Below are 19,971 nucleotides of genomic sequence, written 5' to 3'. Positions count from 1 at the left end.
AAGTAACATAAATAAGATTTTAGTGCCCTGTAATTTTTAGTTACAGCCATATTAACCCCCGCCCCGGGTTGCCATGAGTCAAAACAATTGGTTTCCCATCAGATTTACTCTGGACAGCACGGTTTTGGAGCTGTTAAATTCAAAATATAAATTTCTATGTACTCTATTTTTAAGATCCTTATCTAGCCCAAAATTACTTCCCTGGTTGGTTACCTGGGCCCTCCATTGTTCCTGGCTCCAGATTTGCCCAATTTTATTTACTCTCCCAGCCTAGACCCAATAACACAGGTGAAATAATTTGAGAACTAATCCTATTAACATTAACTTTAGGGCCTTCCATGATGTAGTTCCTGCCAAACTTTCACCACTGCTTGACTCAAAACTTACTAATAAACTTTTCATAGTTTATACTTTCATAGTTTCCTTAGTAATAAAAATTATTCATACTTTTCAGTGTTTGATATGTACCAAAATATCTCTGAATTTCAAGACTGTACATGCTGTGCCATCTCTCCCTACCACAGCATTTATAAAATCCTTTCTATGGTGAAATGTATTCTGACTTACAATCACCCAATATTTTTTACAAACCCAGCTAGTAAATTACTATTTGTTACGATTCTGTATGCACTGTAAGAATTCCCTAACAAAACTTAAACCTTTAGACAATGCTCCATACTCCTTAGGGAGCTAAGCACGGTAAACACATCAAGTACTTTATAAATACTTATGGACTTAAATACACTGTCTAGCCAGGAATGTTTTAATGGACGGTCTTGAGAAATTGAAAAAACTGTTAAGCCTGAAAGTACACTGTTCTGACCTCAGACATCGCTCCAGGCCCCTTGGAGGATTTTTTTTTTTAATGGCAATGGCCTAAATCACCACCACCTGCCCTCGCGGGACCAAAAAATATCCCACCACAATTCACTCGGCTTCATCGACTGAGCTAATCAGGTGCTATTAGCAGGGCTTCTATGCTCCTTAAACTCCAATTCTGAATTGTCAACAATATGGACAAACTGCCCTTCACTATCTGCTCAACTTCTTATTGATCACTATCCCATTTTCCTCAGCTTCAAACCAACTTAAGAGGGACCCCTTAATTCGGACCTTCCTCGCCACAGGAGCTTAACAGCAAATCCCAACGGGAAGCAATTTCCCGCCGGAAGTTCCGTCCAAACACTGCGAGACTGAGGAAGCTAGAGAAGCCTGTGAACATGCGCAATAACAGACTCGGCCTTCTAGTGGGAGACGCCCACAATCCCACAATCCTCTAGTCGCGTATTTCCGGTTTTTCTAACTCCGCCGTAAGTTGCGTTTTTATCTGTCGCACAGCCGTGTCCAGCGCCTCTAGGAGAAGTGGGCTTTTCTGTTCGTTGACGTTGTCGCCGTTCACTGTTTGGAATCACTGAAGTCTCGGGAGTCACCGCCGCTGCCATCAACATGTCGGTCCCAAGCGCCCTCATGAAACAACCGCCCATTCAGTCTACGGCTGGGGCCGTCCCAGTTCGCAATGAGAAAGGTACTGTGCTGAGCCGTTTTCCAGTCGGATCTTACCTCTTTCCTCAGCATACTTCAAACCTACCTAGACAGACCACCCCAACCCCACCAACCCTTAATATTACCCTGCCCCGTGTTTCTTCGACTTTTCTCATCAAACTCGCCCCTAATCGCTTTGCTTAAAGGAAAAAAAAAACCTACTTTCATCTCATCTTGTTCATATTGCCTGTCTTCTGCCCTCACAACAAGCATCCCTCCCTTCTTTCCTTGGACTCCACGTATAAATTATACTAATATACATAGTGAATGCCTGCTTTTGCAGAGCGTCGTGCGGGATACAGCCCCTTTTTTGTTAAATATAGCCGTCTGTTTATGCTGCTTTTATAATTAACATTATTTTATGTGTCTGTCTCCCTCTACTGCATCCAAGCTCATAACATCCTTGAGACAGGAACCAGGTCTTATTACACTTTTTATTCCTTTCAACCTACGCAGTGACTGTATTAAATTGAATACAAACTTGTGTAAGGCAGTATTAAGAAATTCATATTGTAGATGCGAGCATGTAAAAAGAGGCACATTCTAAGCAGTGTGCAGTTTTTCACAACTGTGATTCCTGTCACATAGGTGATATAAACCAAACGATGTGGAAGGGCAGAGAAGGAATAATCTCTTCCAATTGGTGTAATCAAGGAAAGCTTCTTGAAGAAGGTAGCATATAAGTTGATCCTTAAAGGATGAATAGGATTCCAGGGCAGATAGAAGAAGGAACACTATTATCTGTTTGGGGAGTTAAACTAAAGAGTATTTTTTCAAGGAGGATTTTGGAAAATAGTATCAGCTCTTTTTTTTAATTTTTTTTAATGTTTATTTTTTTGAGAGAGAGAGACTTAGTGCAAGGAGGGGAGGAGCAGAGAGTGGGAGACCCAGAATCAGAAGCAGGCTCCAGGCTCTGAGCTGTCAGTACAGAGTCCGACGTGGCCTTAACCCACGGACCGTGAGATCATGACCTGAGCCGAAGTCAGGAGCTCAAGTGACTGAGCCATCCAGGCACCCCTCTTTTTTGTATTTTAAATAAACTGTACCTACCCTTGTGCAGCTTGTCTTTATTTTTTAATTCAACGTGGCTTTTGACAAGTATGCTTTGATAAATACAGATCTAATTCATTTTAACTACTTAAGAATTCCATTGTGTAATTAGGCCAGTTTATTCCCTACTGAGGGGCAGTTAGTTGTTTTTTTCTCCTGTTACAAACAGCGCTGTAGTTGTCATACTTTTTTTTTTTTAATTTTAATTTTTTAAATAATCTCTCACCCAACGTTGCCCTCAAACTCACGACTCCAAGATGAAGTCTCATGCTCCACTGACTGAGCCAGCTAGGCACCCCCTGTAGTTGTCATTCTTAAACGTGTCTCTTTAGTGCACTGTGTAAGAATTTCTCTAGGGTAGACTCCTAGAAGTTCATCATCAGTATAACTAGCTATTTTCTTCCTAAGTTGATTAATTTATTTTGAGAGAGGGGGAAGGGCAAAGAGATGGGGAGAAAGAAAATCTCAAACAAGCTCCGCACTGTCCGTGCAGAGCGAAACGTGGGGCTTGAACTCAGAAACCGTGAGATCACAACGTGAGTTGACGTCAAGAGTTGGACACAACCAACTGAGCCACCCAGGTGCCCTGTAACTGGCCATTTCCAGTTGCTCTCCACGTGGGTTGTAAGAGCATTAAGAGTTTGTATTTCCCCATATATTCATCAATACACTTGATCGTATCAGGTTTTTTTTAATTTTGCCCATTCCAATGGGTATGAAATGATATCTCATTATTTTAATTTGCATTTCCCTAATTACTCACAAGGCAAGGCATCTTCATATATTTATCAGTTCTCTAGGTTTTCTCTTCTCTGAATTACTTGTTTCTGTCATTTACCTATTTTCTACTTGGTTTGTTTTTCTATATCCCAAGTCTGTTATATCTGTTTCCCATTTTGTTTTGGTTTTTTGGCTTGTCTTTTCACTTTAATTTTGGACTTTTCTGTTTCATAGGCATTTTTAATTTTAGTGTTATCATATTTACCAACTTTATCTTTTATAGCTTGTGATGTTTGTATATTGTGTAAGAAATCCTTCCCTGTACTGAGATTATAGATATTCAAATTATATATATATTTTAATGTTTTTATTATTTTGAGAGAGAGAGACAGTGCAAGCAGAGGAGGGGGAGAGAGAGAATCCCGTGATGTCACTGCAGAGCCTGACATGGGGCTTGATCCCACAAACCGAACATGAGATCATGGCCTGAGCTGAAATCAAAAGTCGGACACCCAGACGCCCCTAAAAATATTTTCTATCATCTAAGTGTTTGTATATACTAAATAGGATTAAATACACAATTGTGCAAGACAGACTGTAATTTAAAGAGCTTATTCAATAGGCATGTAAATGTTTAAGATAGGTTTTTCACACTTGGGTCTTAATCCATCTGGAATTTTGTGTGTGTGGTGTCAGAGATATAATTTTACTGTTTACCTTATGGTTAACCAGTTGTCCCTACTGCTCCATTGTTTGACTAGCCCATCCATTCTCCACTGCATTTTAATGTCGCTTCTGTAATATACCAAGCTCTTGTATGTAGGTTTGTCTGCTTTCTCAACGTTTATTTATTTTTGGGACAGAGAGAGACAGAGCATGAACGGGGGAGGGGCAGAGAGAGAGGGAGGCACAGAATCGGAAACAGGCTCCAGGCTCTGAGCCATCAGCCCAGAGCCTGACGCGGGGCTCGAGCTCACAGACCGCGAGATCGTGACCTGGCTGAAGTCGGACACTCAACCGACTGCGCCACCCAGGCGCCCCAGGTTTGTCTGCTTTCTAATCTGCTCCATTGGTCTCTATGTATCCTCTGAGTCAATGACATATTGTTTCAATTACTGTAAGTTGTTTTTTTTTAATTACTGTAAGTTTAAATAAGCCTTGCAATCTGATACAAAAACCCTCCCCACTTCACCATTTTTTTCATTAAAACTTTATTTTTTTAGATCAGTTTTAGGTTCACGTTTCCCATATACCCTCTGCCCCCACACAGGCACAGCCTTCTCCATTATCAACATCCCCTACCAAAGTGATATATTTTTGCAATTGCTGAATCTACATTGACACAGCATAATCACCAAAACCCATAGTTTACATTAAGGTTTACTCTTGGCATTGTATCTTCTATGGGTTTAGACAAACATTTAGTGACCTACATCCATTATTATGGTATTGTACACAGTATTTTCACTGCCCTAAGCATTCTCTGTGCCCTGCCTATTCATCTCTCCCCCAGCCCAATCCTTGGCAACCACTGATCTTTTTACTGTCTCCATACTTTTGCCTTTTCCAGAATGTCATGTATTTGGAATCATAGAGTATGTAGCTTTTTCAGATGGGCTTCTTTCATATAGTAATATGTGTGTAAGTTTTCCCATGTCTTATGGCTTGATAGCTCATTTCCTTTTAGCACTGAATAATATTCCATTGTGTAGACATACCATAGTTTATTCATTCACGTAGAGAGGGACATCTTGGTTCCTTCCAAGTTTTGACAATTATGAAAAAGCTTAAATAAATATCAGTGTGCAAGTTTTTGTGTCAACATTAGTTTTCAACACCTTTAGGTAAATACCAAGGAGTGCAGTTGCTGCAGCATATGGTAAGAGTATGCTTAGTTTTATAAGTAACCACCAAAGTGGCTGTGCCATTTTGCATTCCCACCAAGAATGAATGAGCATTCTTGTTCTACATCCTCACCAGCCTTTGGTGTTATCAGAGCTCTGTAGTTTGGTTATTCTAATACATGTGCAGTGGTATCTCATTGTTTTATTTTGCATTCCCCTGATGACATATGATTTGAAGCAAATATGCTTATTTGCCATCTGTGTATCTTCTTTGGTGAGGTATGTTAAGGTGTTTGGCCTCACCTTGTTCTTCAGGATTCCCTTGGTTCTTTTTGACCTCCTATTTTTCCATGCAATTTTAGAATCAACCTGAGGACAACTGTGAATGGAATTGCCTTAAAATTACAGGTCACGCAGGGGCGCCTGGGTGGCTCAGTCAGTTGAGCGTCTGACTTGGGCTCAGGTCATGATCTCATGGTTCGTGAGTTTGAGCCCCATGTCAGGCTCTGTGCTGACAGCTCAGGGCCTGGAGCCTGATTCGGATTCTGTGTCTCCCTCTCTCTCTGCTCCTCCCCTGCTCGCTCTCTCTCTCTCTCTCTCTCTCTCTCTCTCAAAAATAAAGATAAAAAAATTAAAATTACAGGTCATGCATTTATGATTAACTTGGGCACAGTTGTCATCTTCTCTCTTCCTTGAATAGGATATATTTCTCACTTATTTAGATCTTTTGGATCTTCCAATGTAATGATATATATTTCCTGTAAAAAACTTTGGAGATCATTTGTTGAATTTATTCCTTGGTATCTTATAGATTAGTTACTATTGTAAATAGTATTTATTTTAAGTTTATTTATTTACTTTGAGAGAGAGCGAGCACGTGAGTGTGCACACAAGTGGGAGAGAGGCAGGAGAGAGAGAATCCCAAGCAGACTCCATGCTGTCAACACAGAGCCTGACTTGAGGCTCAATTTCACAAACTGAGATATGACCTGAGCCAAAATTAAGAGTCAGACGCTTAAATGACTAAGCCACACAGGCGCCCCTGTAAATAATATGTTTAAACTTTTAAAAATTTTTTTTTTCAACGTTTTTATTTTTATTTTTGGGACAGAGAGAGACAGAGCATGAACGGGGGAGGGGCAGAGAGAGAGGGAGACACAGAATCGGAAACAGGCTCCAGGCTCTGAGCCATCAGCCCAGAGCCCGACGCGGGGCTCGAACTCACAGACCGCGAGATCGTGACCTGGCTGAAGTCGGACGCTTAACCGACTGCGCCACCCAGGCGCCCCAATAATATGTTTAAACTTTATTTTCTAATTTATGTAGCTAATGTACAGGTACCCTTATTTTTATCCAACATTTATTAAGCATTCTCCCTGAATTCATTTTTAGCTTGCCTGTTTGTTAATCTTTTATTTTCTGCATAATTTATTATAGTCTGCAAATTGTGAGTTTTTTTCCTTTTCAATCCTTACCTTTTGTCTCTCTTTCTTATTGCCGTAATTAGAACCATAATAAAATGTTGACTAGAAGGTGTGATAGGGACAATGTAAGGATGCCCACTGTTTTTTAAAGGAATGCTTCTAATTTATCATTAAGCATAATATCTGTTGTTAAGATTATGTAACTTAAAATACATAAACTTTAAATAATATGTTACAGGGCACCTGGGTGGCTCAGTCTGATTTTGGCTCAGGTCATGATCTCACAGTTCCGGAGTTTGAGCCCCACATCAGGCTCTCTGATATCAGCACAGAGCCCACTTTGAATCCTCTGTCCCCTCCCATTCTGCCCCTCCCCCACTTGCACATAGTCTCTCTCCCTCTCAAAAATAAATAGAAAATATTAAAAAAAAAAAAAAGAATGGGGCACCTGGGTGGCTCAGTCAGTTAAGCGTCCAACTTCAGCTCAGGTCATGATCTCACAGCTCGTGAGTGCAAGCCTCAGGCTCTGGGCTGACAGCTCGGAGCCTGGAGTCTGCTTCGGATTCTGGGTCTTCCTCTCTCTCTGCCCCCTCCTCCACTCATGCTCTGTCCCTCTCTGAAAAATAAAACAAATATTACAAAAAATAAAAAAGAAGAAAACACCATTAGATGAATAGATGGTTGGATAATGGCTCTCTTCTCCTGCTTCAACTCTTGTTTACCAGGAATACAGGGCTCTACCTGCAAAGGCAGAGGTTCAAGGACATTGGGAAAGAGGCTGCTGAAACATAATACATTATCTTTATCACCCAGGTGAGATTTCGATGGAGAAAGTGAAGGTAAAACGTTATGTGTCGGGAAAGAGGCCAGACTATGCCCCTATGGAGTCCTCAGATGAGGAGGATGAAGAATTTCAGTTCATCAAGAAAGCCAAAGAACAAGAAGCAGAGCCTGAGGAACAGGAGGAGGATTCATCCAGCGACCCTCGACTGCGGCGTTTGCAGAACCGTATTAGTGAAGATGTGGAAGAGAGGTAATGACTAGGGTTATGTTTCCCTGGACCTAAACCCCTACAGGTTACTTAACAAGAACAACAACAATAAGAGCTAGTACTTGAACAGTACTTACTATGTGCCAGACACTGTTCAAGTAAATTTCCTAATGTAATCTACCCAATAACCTTGTAAGGTATGTACTATTATCCTAGTTTACAAATGAGGAAACTGAGGCACAAAGGGGTTAGGAAAATAACATGACCAAAGGTATATAGCCAGCAAGTGGCAACCAGTAAACATGAGGTTACCTCTGGTCCAGAGGCCCAAATTAACTCACTAAGGAAATAGAAAGCACAAACCACTGGTTGGTTTGTTAAGAGGAGTCTTAAAATTTGAGAAATTGAATTAATCCACTCACTTGTTTTAAAGGCTAATGAGGGGAAATGACACTGATGAAGTAGGAAAAAAGGCCAGATGAATAAATGGTCTCATATAGGAAAGGGAGCCTCCCATTGAAGGATTTTGTATGTTGTGAGTTAATTGAGACATTACCTTACAAAGTAAACCAGATGTCTCAAACTTTCATAGTTCATATTGTCTTAGGAATTTTCTCAGAGAGCCCCCAGGCCTAAACGGTTTTGTTTATTAAGTAGTTAGATCCAAATAATTTCTAAAAATTCACATTTTAACATTTAAAGCCATTTGCAAAATACAATACACACAAAAGAAGGAACATTTTTATTTCATTCTTTTTTTTTTTTTTTTTTTTTTACTCTTTCAATTTTCTTTATTTTTTTATTGTTGAGAGAGATAGAGCATGAGCGGGAGAGGGGCAGAGTGGGAGACAGAGAATCCAAAGCAGGCTCCAGGCTCCAAGCTGTCAGCACAGAGCCCGACGTGGGGCTCAAACGCACAAACCGTGAGATCATGACATGAGCTGAAATCGGATGCTTAACTGAGCCACACGCATGCCCCAAGTTTTTTTTTTTATTTCATTCTTACATAACCATAATCACTTATTAGTGGGGTTTGTGTGCCTTTTGGGCACTGACAACTTCTCCAACTTTGGAATCAGAATGGCAATGTCACTCTCATATCCTGTACCATATTGATCTTCTTGGAGTACTTGCTTTTTATTTTTTTTTTTATTTTTTTATTTTTTAATTTTTTTTTTCAACGTTTATTTATTTTTGGGAGAGAGAGAGACAGAGCATGAACGGGGGAGGGGCAGAGAGAGAGGGAGACACAGAATCGGAAACAGGCTCCAGGCTCTGAGCCATCAGCCCAGAGCCCGACGTGGGGCTCGAACTCGCGGACCGCGAGATCGTGACCTCGCTGAAGTCGGACGCTTAACCGACTGCGCCACCCAGGCGCCCCTGGAGTACTTGCTTTTTAATACAGGAGTCCCCAAAAATCCAGTTTCACAAAGATGCAGTGTCACTGAAAAGAACCCTAGTGTGATCTAATGTTGAAACCGAACCACCTGGAGCTATAAATCAATCCCAGCACATATGTTTGTTACAGTGCCTCATGATGCCTCAGCTTACATTTAATGTTTTAATCCAACTTGACTATTTACTCTGACACTTTGTTGTTTTGTTTTGGTTTTTTGTGGGGGGTGTTTTGAGCACTTTGAATTGCAAATGCTGTATCTGTATTGGTTTAATTATGGTTGGTTGGTTGGTTGGTTTTTATTTAAATTCCAGTTAGTTAACATATAGTGTAGTATTGGTTTCAGGAGTAGAATTCACTGATTTATCACTTACATACCACACTCAGTGCTCATCCCAACAAGTGCCCTCCTTAATGCTCATCACCCATTTAGCCCATCCCCCCACCCAACACCCCTCCAGCAACCCTCAGTTTGTTCTCTGTATTTAAAAGTCTCTTATGGTTTGCCTCCCTCTCTTATTTTTCCTTCTCTTCCATTATGTTCATCTGTTGTATTTCTTTTTTTTTTTTTTTAATTTTTTTATCAACGTTTATTTATTTTTGGGACAGAGAGAGACAGAGCATGAACGGGGGAGGGGCAGAGAGAGAGGGAGACACAGAATCGGAAACAGGCTCCAGGCTCTGAGCCATCAGCCCAGAGCCCAACGCGGGGCTCGAACTCACAGACCGCGAGATCGTGACCTGGCTGAAGTCGGACGCTTAACCGACTGTGCCACCCAGGCGCCCCTCATCTGTTGTATTTCTTAAGTTAAATTACACATATGAATGAAATGATACGGTATTTGTCTTTCTCTGACTGACTTATTTTACTTGACATAGTATACTTTAGTTCCTGACACTTAAAATTAGTTTCTTTTATTTGTACCTCAGTTTCCCCCTCTCAAGACTTAAGTTGTTTTTTGTTTGTTTTTTTTAATTCTTATTTTAATTCCAGTTAGTTAACATACAGTGTTACATTAGTTTCAGGTATACAATATAGTGATTCAGCACTTCCATACATCACTCCGTGTTCATCATGACAAATGCACTCTTTAATCCCCATCACCTATTTAACCCCATACCTCCAAACTCCTCCCCTTTGGTAACCATCAGATTGTTCTCTATAATTAAGAGTCTGTTTCTTGCTTTGTATATTATTTTTTCCCTTTGCTTATTTGTGTTGTTTCTTAAATTCCGCATGAGTGAAACCATATGATATTTAAGGCTTCAGTACCAATAAAAGCAAACATATCCAGGTGCTCTACGAGTAAGGAATGTGGTTGGTGCTCTTTCGTTTTTGTGATATTGGTGTTACACCTGAAGATGCTGTTTTTCAGATTGGCTCGCCATCGGAAAATAGTGGAACCTGAAGTGGTAGGAGAAAGTGACTCAGAAGTAGAAGGAGATGCGTGGCGCATGGAACGAGAAGATAGCAGTGAAGAAGAAGAGGAAGAAATTGATGATGAGGTATAAAAAAGGAAAATGGAAAATTCTTTCTAGTTCCAAGAAAAAGTTGGGGCCTATTCTTTGTTGAGGTCCCAAAGGCACAAGCTTACTGCTTTTGGCAGGATTCTGATCCAGTGTTCCCTATTGGTTGGAAATAGAGTTGAAAATAAAATAGTCCTGGGTGCCTGGGTGTCTCAGTCTTTTAAGCATCTGACTTCGGCTCTGGTCATGATCTCACAGCTTGTGAAGTCCCACACCGGGTGAGCTCAAGTCCTGCTTTGAGTGAACCCTGCTTCTCTCTCTCTCTCTCTCTCTCTCTCTCTCTCTCTCTCTCTCTCTCTGCTTCTCGTGGGATTCTCTCTCTTTCCCTCTCTTTCTCTCTCTGCCCCTCACTCACTTGTACCCTCTCTCTCACACACACGCACATACAAAGAAAATGGTGCTATGTTGTATTTACTAGTATCAGAATTTGTTAAGGTTGATGAGGGAAAAATAAAAAGCTGCCTTAGAGCACAGGTCATTGGGCTGACTGACTTGGACATATAACTTGATAGGAAATAGAGCGGCGCCGTGGCATGATGCGTCAGCGAGCACAGGAGAGAAAAAATGAAGAGATGGAAGTCATGGAGGTGGAAGATGAGGGACGTTCTGGGGAGGAGTCAGAATCAGAATCTGAGTATGAAGAGTACACAGACAGTGAAGATGAGATGGAGCCTCGCCTTAAGCCTGTCTTCATTCGAAAGTAAGTATCTCACAAACCAGGCCTGAGCTACTACTTTCCAGGTCTAAGGATAGAAGCCTCTTTTCTACCTCATGCTTTTCTGAAATGTAAGCACCAAGCAAAAGTCTTCTACCCAATTCCCTACCTGTGCAGAATATTTGCTGAGGAGTATCTTGGAGGTAGCAGAGAGCCCAAGTTGATTTTCACATCTCCCTTTCCAGTTAAAGAGCACAAAATTAAACTTGAAGAGTAAATTCCTGTTCCTTTCCTAATGGCGAGAAATCCTACTACTTACAGTCCGGCAGGTTCCTTACTATTCAGGCAGTTCTCAAAAATGAATGGACTTGTGATGCTGTAAGTACCTGAGGAGACTACCTGTTTTGGCTCGTTGCAAATAATAGAGCCAGTGATTGTTGGGCTTTTTCTGATTTGGATGGGACTTGAGTTTGAGGACAAAGAGCTCCACGCTAAGGGCTTTGGGCAATTAACAGGACCTCTGTGCTGCAGGAAGGACAGAGTAACAGTTCAAGAACGTGAGGCTGAAGCATTGAAACAAAAGGAGCTGGAGCAGGAAGCAAAACGCATGGCTGAGGAGAGGCGCAAGTACACACTCAAGGTACTGGGAGTGGCTGTGAGGATTGCACACAAGGAGGAGTATGCTTAGGTTTGTCTGAGGAAAACAAGGAAGTTCAGCAGTTAAATCGTTCTCCTTACCCAGATTGTAGAAGAGGAGACCAAGAAAGAACTGGAGGAGAACAAGCGGTCCCTGGCTGCCCTAGATGCTCTCAATACTGATGATGAAAATGATGAGGAAGAATATGAGGCATGGAAAGTTCGGGAGCTAAAGAGAATCAAGAGGGACAGAGAAGATCGAGAAGCGTGAGTAATAAGATGGGCATAGAGTTTGATACCGCTAATGGGACAGATTCCTAGTAGGGTAGCTGTAAGACTCAACACCTACTGTGAGTTCCATTCTAACTTTCTTTAGGGTTCCTGCAACTGGGTGAGTTTCCCATAATTAGAAAGTGGCTTATTACAATAAAATCAGGGAAAAGAAACACTTTTCTTGGTGTTTCTCTATGATAGAGTGCCAGCCAATACTCCCTGTAGTTTCATAGTAGACACACACAAGTTTATCATTTATAAAAACCCAACCCAAAATTTGGTGACTTGAAACAATTGATTATTCCTCACAGTTTTGGAGGTTGGCTAAAGAGTTCCTCTGCTGGTTTCACCTGGTCTCTCTTACACAGCTGTATCCAGCTAGAGGACTTACTGGGCTAGAAAGTCCAAAATGACTTCATTCACATGTCCATTAGTTAATCCTGACTACCAGCTAGAATGCCTTACTTCTTCAGTGGGCTAGATTGGCTTCCTTATGTAACAGTCTCATGGCAGTATTCCAAGAGGGTAAAGGGGGAAACTGACCTCTTTGAGGCACGCATGTCATTTCTGCAAAGGGGCATGCATAACAGTGAGGGGAAGAATTTGTGGCATTTAAGTAATCTACCACAGTCCCTCTTGTTAGAGTAGAATCATTTCTGAGCTGGATCACCCATTCTTAAACATTACTAGGAATGAGAGTAATCCCAGATTGCAAAGGGAAACCATCACTAGAAAACTCTGTCCTCAGCCTGCAGTTCCTAAGATTTTTATCCTGGATTTCAAGGGATCCATGTACCCTTTAAAATTGTATACAACATTATGTGTACATTTGTATTTTTCTAGAGGGAGGGGATCTTTGACCCCTTCTCCCAAAAAGGTTTATTTCATAGCAATCTACTTAATGATGGTTAACCCTTGGTTTGTGACATGTAAGTATATATAGGACTACTAAAGAAATACCAGTAAAATCTTAACACAAGTTAAATTTGGATTTTTGTAAGCCAAGTAGGCTTTTTAGGGAGGGGAAATTAATAACTTTGCAAAATCAAGCAGTAATAGTATGCCTGAACCTTTAAAGGTTAGAATCAACTTTTGGAAGTTTGCAATAATGAAGACTACATCAACTTTTTATATCTTGGTCTCCTGATCTGAATTCCTAACAGGCAATGACTAGAATTGAAGAAAGTAAATAGTGCTTGAAAGGAGATGAGACTGCGTTATGTTCAGATAATTGAGTCTTTCTGAAACTGGAATGGTACTGACAGTTTTGTTTTCTTCACAGTCTTGAGAAGGAGAAAGCAGAAATTGAACGAATGCGAAACCTGACTGAGGAAGAGAGGCGAGCTGAGCTTCGGGCAAATGGCAAAGTTATTACCAACAAAGCTGTGAAGGGCAAATATAAGTTCTTACAGAAGTATTATCACCGGGGTGCCTTCTTCATGGTAAGAAATGAAAAGGGAATGGGAAGGTTGGTCTGTAGAAATAACTCCAAACCTGTGAGTTCTTTTTTCCCTCCAAGAATAAACTGTCTTGGGATGTTACTTTCACTTGCCAATGGTCTATTTTCTCAGTTACTTTTTGCGTCTGAAGAACATAAACCCAATAGAAAAAACGATTTGGCAGCAGGATTTTAGAAGTAGCAGCAACTATTCTCTTTTGGCTCCCGCTCTCAGGAGGAAATGATGTAATAGAAGAATTGAGGAACTGAAATACTGAGATAGTGATCTAAATAGATACATCCTAGACTGTTTAGATTCCCACAACCAATTAGATATCACTGTTCATAGCCAAGTGAGAAATTTTGCTTATGCAAAAATCAGGCCCTGCAAATAGCTTTACATTAACTCATATTTGGATGCAAAAATTTAATTCACTTCATTCTGAGCTGACAGGAAATGACTTAAACCTAACTAACCAAAAAATGGTTAACCAACCACAAGATTTTGTTCTTCATATAAAGACTAAGGCCAATAATAGAGTCTCTTAATCCTATAAAGTGATGAAGACTTCTTCCAAATTATTTAGATTATACCAGTGATAATTCCTTAATGGAGACATGTCAGAAAAAGAGAATGGGAGAACTGATTGCATTTATTAACATAATACCATGTGGTTTGTTAAATTATTTCCTGACGCTAAAGGAGTTTGTATCAAAAAGCTTTTTTCAGGGGTGCCTGGGTGGTTCAGTTGGTTAAGCATCTAACTTAGGCTCAGGTCATGATCTCACAGTTCGTGCGTTCGAGCCGTGCATCAGGCTCTGTGCTGACAGCTCAGAGCCTGGAGCCTGCTTCGAATTCTGTATCTGCCTTTCTCTCTCTCTCTGCTCCTCCCCCCTGCCTCTCTCTCTCTCTCTCTCTCTCTCTCTCTCTCTCTCTCTCAAAAATAAACATTAAAAAAAAAATTTTTTTTAAGTAGTTTTTTCAAATGCTATATATCAAACCCTAAATATCCTCCATTATAGCTAAATCCCTGCCTTTCACTGTAGACAACCAGTAAAATTTTCAAACTTCAGTGGAGGGTTCCTTATTCCCCTCCAAAATCAGTTTCAGTCTGTTCAGCAGGAAATGTTTGCTTATTGTATAGTTTTCCAGCCCATGTAGTTGTTTTTGTGGTTTTTTTTTTTAAGTTTTATTTTTTTATTTATTTTTTGGGAGAGAGAGGACAAGCAAGCATGGGAGGGGCAGAGAGAATCCCAAGCAGGCTCCACAGTCAGTGCAGAGCCCAATGCAGGGCCTGAACTCGTGACCGTGAAATCATGACCTGAGCTGAAATCAAGAATCAGACACTTAACCAACTGAGCCTTCCAGGGTGCCCCGCCCATGTAAATTTCTAGATTGGAGTCTATGGAAATTATGAATTTCTCTAAGGCTGTTTTGGAAGAGCCTGTTCTCCTGGTACTTGGTGTGAAGTGGAGCCTCATCTCAGCTCTGGCACGGGAGCGGGGGCCCCGTGAACAGAGTGCTGGCAGGCCCCAGGAACAGAGTGCTCTGGCTGACACAATATAATTTGGAGCCATTACACTATATTGTATGTAGGACACTAATGTGGAGCTCTTAATATGCAGAATTTTACATAGTATGAATGCTAACCATTTTTACGATGATGCTATTCATATGATATGTTAATACTTGCTAAACAAAATTATGAAGCATTGCTGACTAAGATATGTAAGGAAAGGATTACATGAAAGTCTTTTGGTTCACATATTCAATAAACTCTTCTTATCTGGATAAGGAGAGTGAGGAGAGTGAAGTTAAAATATCTTCTGAGATTGAGAGACTCTCCACCCTAACAAGGAGAAAAGTAGATCTCACAAAAACTGTCTGTCTTATCTTTAAAGCCTTTCTATAGCTGAAGAGAAAAGAATACTCCAAAAGTGTGTATGGTTAAAGGACTCCACTCTTTTTTTTTTAAAGAATTTTTTTTTCAACGTTTATTTATTTTTGGGACAGAGAGAGACAGAGCATGAACGGGGGAGGGGCAGAGAGAGAGACACACAGAATCAGAAGCAGGCTCCAGGCTCTGAGCCATCAGCCCAGAGCCTGACGCGGGGCTCGAACTCACAGACCGCGAGATCGTGACCTGGCTGAAGTCGGACGCTTAACCGACTGCGCCACCCAGGCGCCCCTAAAGGACTCCACTCTTACACAAAGTTGTCCTTAACCAAGATGGTGCTGTTTTAATTCCTTCAGCACGTTTGTAATTTGTATCATAACATTATGGTTTTAACTAACAGGTTGATGTGAAACTATTCTCTATAGTTATTTTATAGTTAATTAAATAACCTTTTGAGCATTTACTATGTAAAGGGCACTACTGGGTTTTTTTTGTTTTGTTTTGAGGTAGACTCCATGCCCAACATAGGGCTTGAACTCACGACCCTGAGATAAGAACTGAGCCAGCCAGGCACCTTAAGAGCACTACTGTTTAACACTGCTAGAGGATATGTAATTCGTGCCCCTCAGATGGCTTACAACCTAAAAATGGGGCTAAGGCAAATATATATTGTACTATAACAAAAGGACAAGCGAAAATACTGTGGGACTTCTGAAGAGGGAGAGGTTTTATTTTGTAGATGGAAAAGAGTAAAGGAGGTGACATTTAAGATGTGTAAACTTTCTGACTTGTATAGTAGGAAGACATTCCAGGTGAATGGACTAGGAGGGGAGGCAAAAAGTATCATCTATAAAGGGAAGTTGCAAGGAGAGGTAGATTAAAGCTATATAGTATTTGGCCTTGACTATTATAGAGTTGTGCATATTTAACAAAACAGAGAACCACTGAAAGTTTGTGACTGTGGCAAATGTATGAGAGTTTTAGGAAAAAATCTAGTTGCAGTGTGTAAGATTGATTCCAAGAAAACACTACACCCCAGATAATGGGAACTTATAGGAAGTGGTGGGGCACCTGGGTGGCTCAGTCAGGTGAGTGTCTGACTGATTTCAGGGTCATGAGATGGGAGTCCCACATTGGGTTCCGTGCTGTCCCTGCCTCCCCCACTCTCTTGCTCACTCTCTCTAAAAAATGGGTGATGGGCATTAAGGAGGGCATTTGCTGGGATGAGTGCTGGATGTTATATGTAAGTAATGAATCACTAAAATCTACTCCTGAAATCATTATTACATTATATGTTAACTAACTTGGATTCAAATTAAAAAAAAAAAATTGGCAACTCATTGTGCACAAAGATTACTCAAATTTTTAATTTGGGTAATTAAGAAAATGTTGTTCCTACTAATGGAAGAAGCTAGAAAGAGATTGGTTTGGAAAGGTTAGGGAAATGATTTTCACTTTAGATGTGAGTCTGAAGTCCCATCCGAATATCCAAGGTAAGATATACAATGGGCAGCAGAAAATTCAGGAGCAGACATTAGGAGCCTGTAGAGGCTTCTACAGAGTCGGAGTTATGACTGAATGAACATATTGAGTTCAGAGAATATAGCCAACCTTCAGGAAATGTTTACATTTAGGGAAGAAAAAGACAACACAAAGGGAAAAAGAAGTATCATCTCCTCAACTAGATGTAAGCTCTTGAAGAATAGGTTCAGTACCTTCTTTGTATCCCTTGTGGCTTAATAAATTTGTGATTTGAATATATGAGAAATAACCACAAGATTAATAAGATTCTTTTCTACAGGATGAGGATGAAGAAGTATACAAGAGAGATTTCAGTGCACCTACTCTGGAGGATCATTTCAACAAAACCATTCTTCCCAAAGTCATGCAGGTAATGGGGTACCTTAAGAACAAGCAAGAGAGAAGTAATGTATTGAGGGCTGGGACATGATATTTGGTGGTATAAGTCATCATCTATCCTTCTTTCAGGTCAAGAACTTCGGGCGCTCTGGTCGCACCAAATACACACACCTTGTGGATCAGGACACCACCTCTTTTGACTCAGCATGGGGCCAAGAGAGTGCCCAGAACACAAAGTTCTTTAAACAAAAGGCAGCTGGGGTACGAGATGTATTTGAACGGCCATCTGCCAAGAAGCGGAAAACTACTTAGAGTTCAACTATTTATGCTTCCGGCTGTGGGACACAAGGGGACATCTTAGCATCTGGTCCTTGATTTGATGTTACTGTTATTTACATGGCCCCTATATCCAGCCTATTGGACATACTGCCATACTTGTGACACTAGGTAACCCAGTCTTTGAAAGTGCTTTGTGAGGTTTGGACTCATGCTGAGAAACCCACAGAAAAGCACTATCCAGGTAGGATTAGAGGCTCCCCACTTAAAACCATTTCTGAGAAATCTTAGGTTTCATCACATCTCTGCCTTCCTTCCCAAATTCACTTGGGACTATTCCAGGTTTCTTTTTCCAGCCTCTTAGCTTGGGTTAGAAACATGGGCATGTAAGTGGACAATGCTACCTTATAGGAAATCTAATCTCACAGATAGCTGTTTTGAGTTTTTGGTTGGAGTCATTTTTTCTAAGTGAACATATTTTTTGATCCATTTATGTGTGTGTGTCAAGAAATAAAAGAATCATACACGAAGGTTTTTTATGATACTGGAAATAAAATGTGCAGGCTAACAAGAATCTACCTATTAAGTAAAATAAAAGCAGAGAATTGTTGGGCTGAGTGTTTTACGTTTTGATCATCACCTTTGCTCTCAGAAACAAACTCAGATGCTAGATAGGCTATATTCTAAGTGGCACCCAGATTTACTCCATGAGCAGAAATATGTATGGTTCTCCTTGCTCTCTAAACTACAGCTGTATTGGGGCGCCTGGGTGGCGCAGTCGGTTAAGCGTCCGACTTCAGCCAGGTCACGATCTCGCGGTCCGTGAGTTCGAGCCCCGCATCAGGCTCTGGGCTGATGGCTCAGAGCCTGGAGCCTGTTTCCGATTCTGTGTCTCCCTCTCTCTCTGCCCCTCCCCTGTTCATGCTCTGTCTCTCTCTGTCCCAAAAATAAATAAACGTTGGAAAAAAAAAAAAATAAACTACAGCTGTATTTAGAACAAAAGTTGACACATGAAATGAGGAAGCTAAGTACTTACCAGTATCTTCTCCATGCCCAGCTTCTATATCAAGGATGGCACAGTGCTCTCCCAGTTGCAATGTAATGACATCATGCTACACTTAATTTCAGTGATTTTCCACTTAATATTTACTACATAACCACCCTGCACATGGCAGAGCACTAGGAGTCAGGAGTTGTAAGGAATGACATTTAATCAGTGGGAAGGCTATTTCTCAATTACATAAAAAAATGAGAAGGCCAACGTCTTTTTACAATCTTTTAAAATGCCCCACTGGGAGAAACACTCAAATTTCTAAATGTCCTAAAATAAAAATAAGAGTATAAATTACTATGAGGTAATAAACCCATAAAGATGAGTATAGGTCACTTGTGTGGGTGCCAGAGAGGGATACAACCTAAGAGTTACCCTAGACCCAAAATGAGAATAGCCATTGAAAGTTTATTTTGAGAGAGTGCGCCCCCGTGCACACACATGAGCAGAGGAGAGGGAGAAGAGGAGAGAAAGAATCCCAAGCAGGCTCTTTGCTGTGTGCGTGAAGCCGATGGGGCTCAATCTCACAAACCATGAGATCATGACCTGAAGCAAAATCAAGAATCAGCAACCAGGTACCCCAAGGCACCACAAGACATTGACATTCTTTTAAGAACATGTTTATAGCTATTTGAGTGTCTACTCTGAGGCAGACACTAAGCTTTTTACATTTACCAACTCATAGGTTCTAAATCTATTCAGGGGCGCCTGGGTGGCTCGGTCGGTAAAGTGGCTGACTTTGGCTCAGGTCATGATCTCACAGTTTGTGAGTTTGAGCCCTGTGTCAGGCTCTGCTCACAGCTCAAGCCTGGAGCCTGCTTTGGAATCTGTATTCTCCTTTCTATCTGCCTCTCCCCAGCTCATGTTTTCAAAAATGAATAAACATTTAAAAAATCTTTTAAACTCTATCAGGTATGTATCATTTTACAGTTGAAGCAGCTCAGCAAGTGAAATGGTCTTCGCTCCAGGATAGAAAATGGAATGTAAGGTAGTGTTAACAGTGGCTCAGAATTCAAATACTAAATCAACTTCATAAAGTCTTTCATAAATTAATTCTGTATAAGATCTAAGCTTTGATATCTTCTATTGCACTTACCATGTTTCTACCTCAGTATTTAAATTCTTAATTCAGTGGCTTATGAACAAGACTAGTGGCTTACATCTATATACAGTGGCTCCTTAGCAAGTACTGCTCTTTGAGTTATTCGTAAACCACTGTAGAGACCATGCCACGGGCTTCAGCAATTTTGCTGAGACTCCAAATATACCTTGAATACTGTTTAGCTAGTTAGATGAGTTGAGTTTGGCCTGCCACCTAGCATCTGCATGTGAACATGAGGTCATGAGGTATTTTTCTATACTGATCCTTCATATAATTTCATGAAATCCT

At 40.7% G+C, this 19,971-nt stretch overlaps 1 protein-coding gene across 1 annotated transcript; it reads left to right on the top strand.

The window, feature by feature from the left end:
• The first annotated feature begins 1,315 nt into the window (after positions 1 to 1,315).
• On the top strand, positions 1,316 to 18,144 carry MFAP1 (microfibril associated protein 1). The gene is made up of 9 exons (XM_040492523.1): positions 1,316 to 1,525; positions 7,394 to 7,613; positions 10,344 to 10,473; positions 11,007 to 11,194; positions 11,681 to 11,789; positions 11,892 to 12,052; positions 13,341 to 13,500; positions 17,196 to 17,285; positions 17,384 to 18,144. The coding sequence occupies exons 1-9, from the start codon at positions 1,447 to 1,449 to the stop codon at positions 17,564 to 17,566; spliced, it is 1,320 nt and encodes a 439-aa protein (XP_040348457.1). The 5' UTR covers positions 1,316 to 1,446; the 3' UTR covers positions 17,567 to 18,144.
• The last annotated feature ends 1,827 nt before the right edge of the window (positions 18,145 to 19,971 follow it).

The sequence above is a fragment of the Herpailurus yagouaroundi genome, unplaced genomic scaffold, assembly GCF_014898765.1.
Source record: "Herpailurus yagouaroundi ecotype Mexico unplaced genomic scaffold, PumYag 184, whole genome shotgun sequence".
NCBI lineage: Eukaryota > Metazoa > Chordata > Mammalia > Carnivora > Felidae > Herpailurus > Herpailurus yagouaroundi.
The sequence above is the reverse complement of the archived record's forward strand: the minus strand, read 5'-3'. Positions and strand labels throughout refer to the sequence as shown.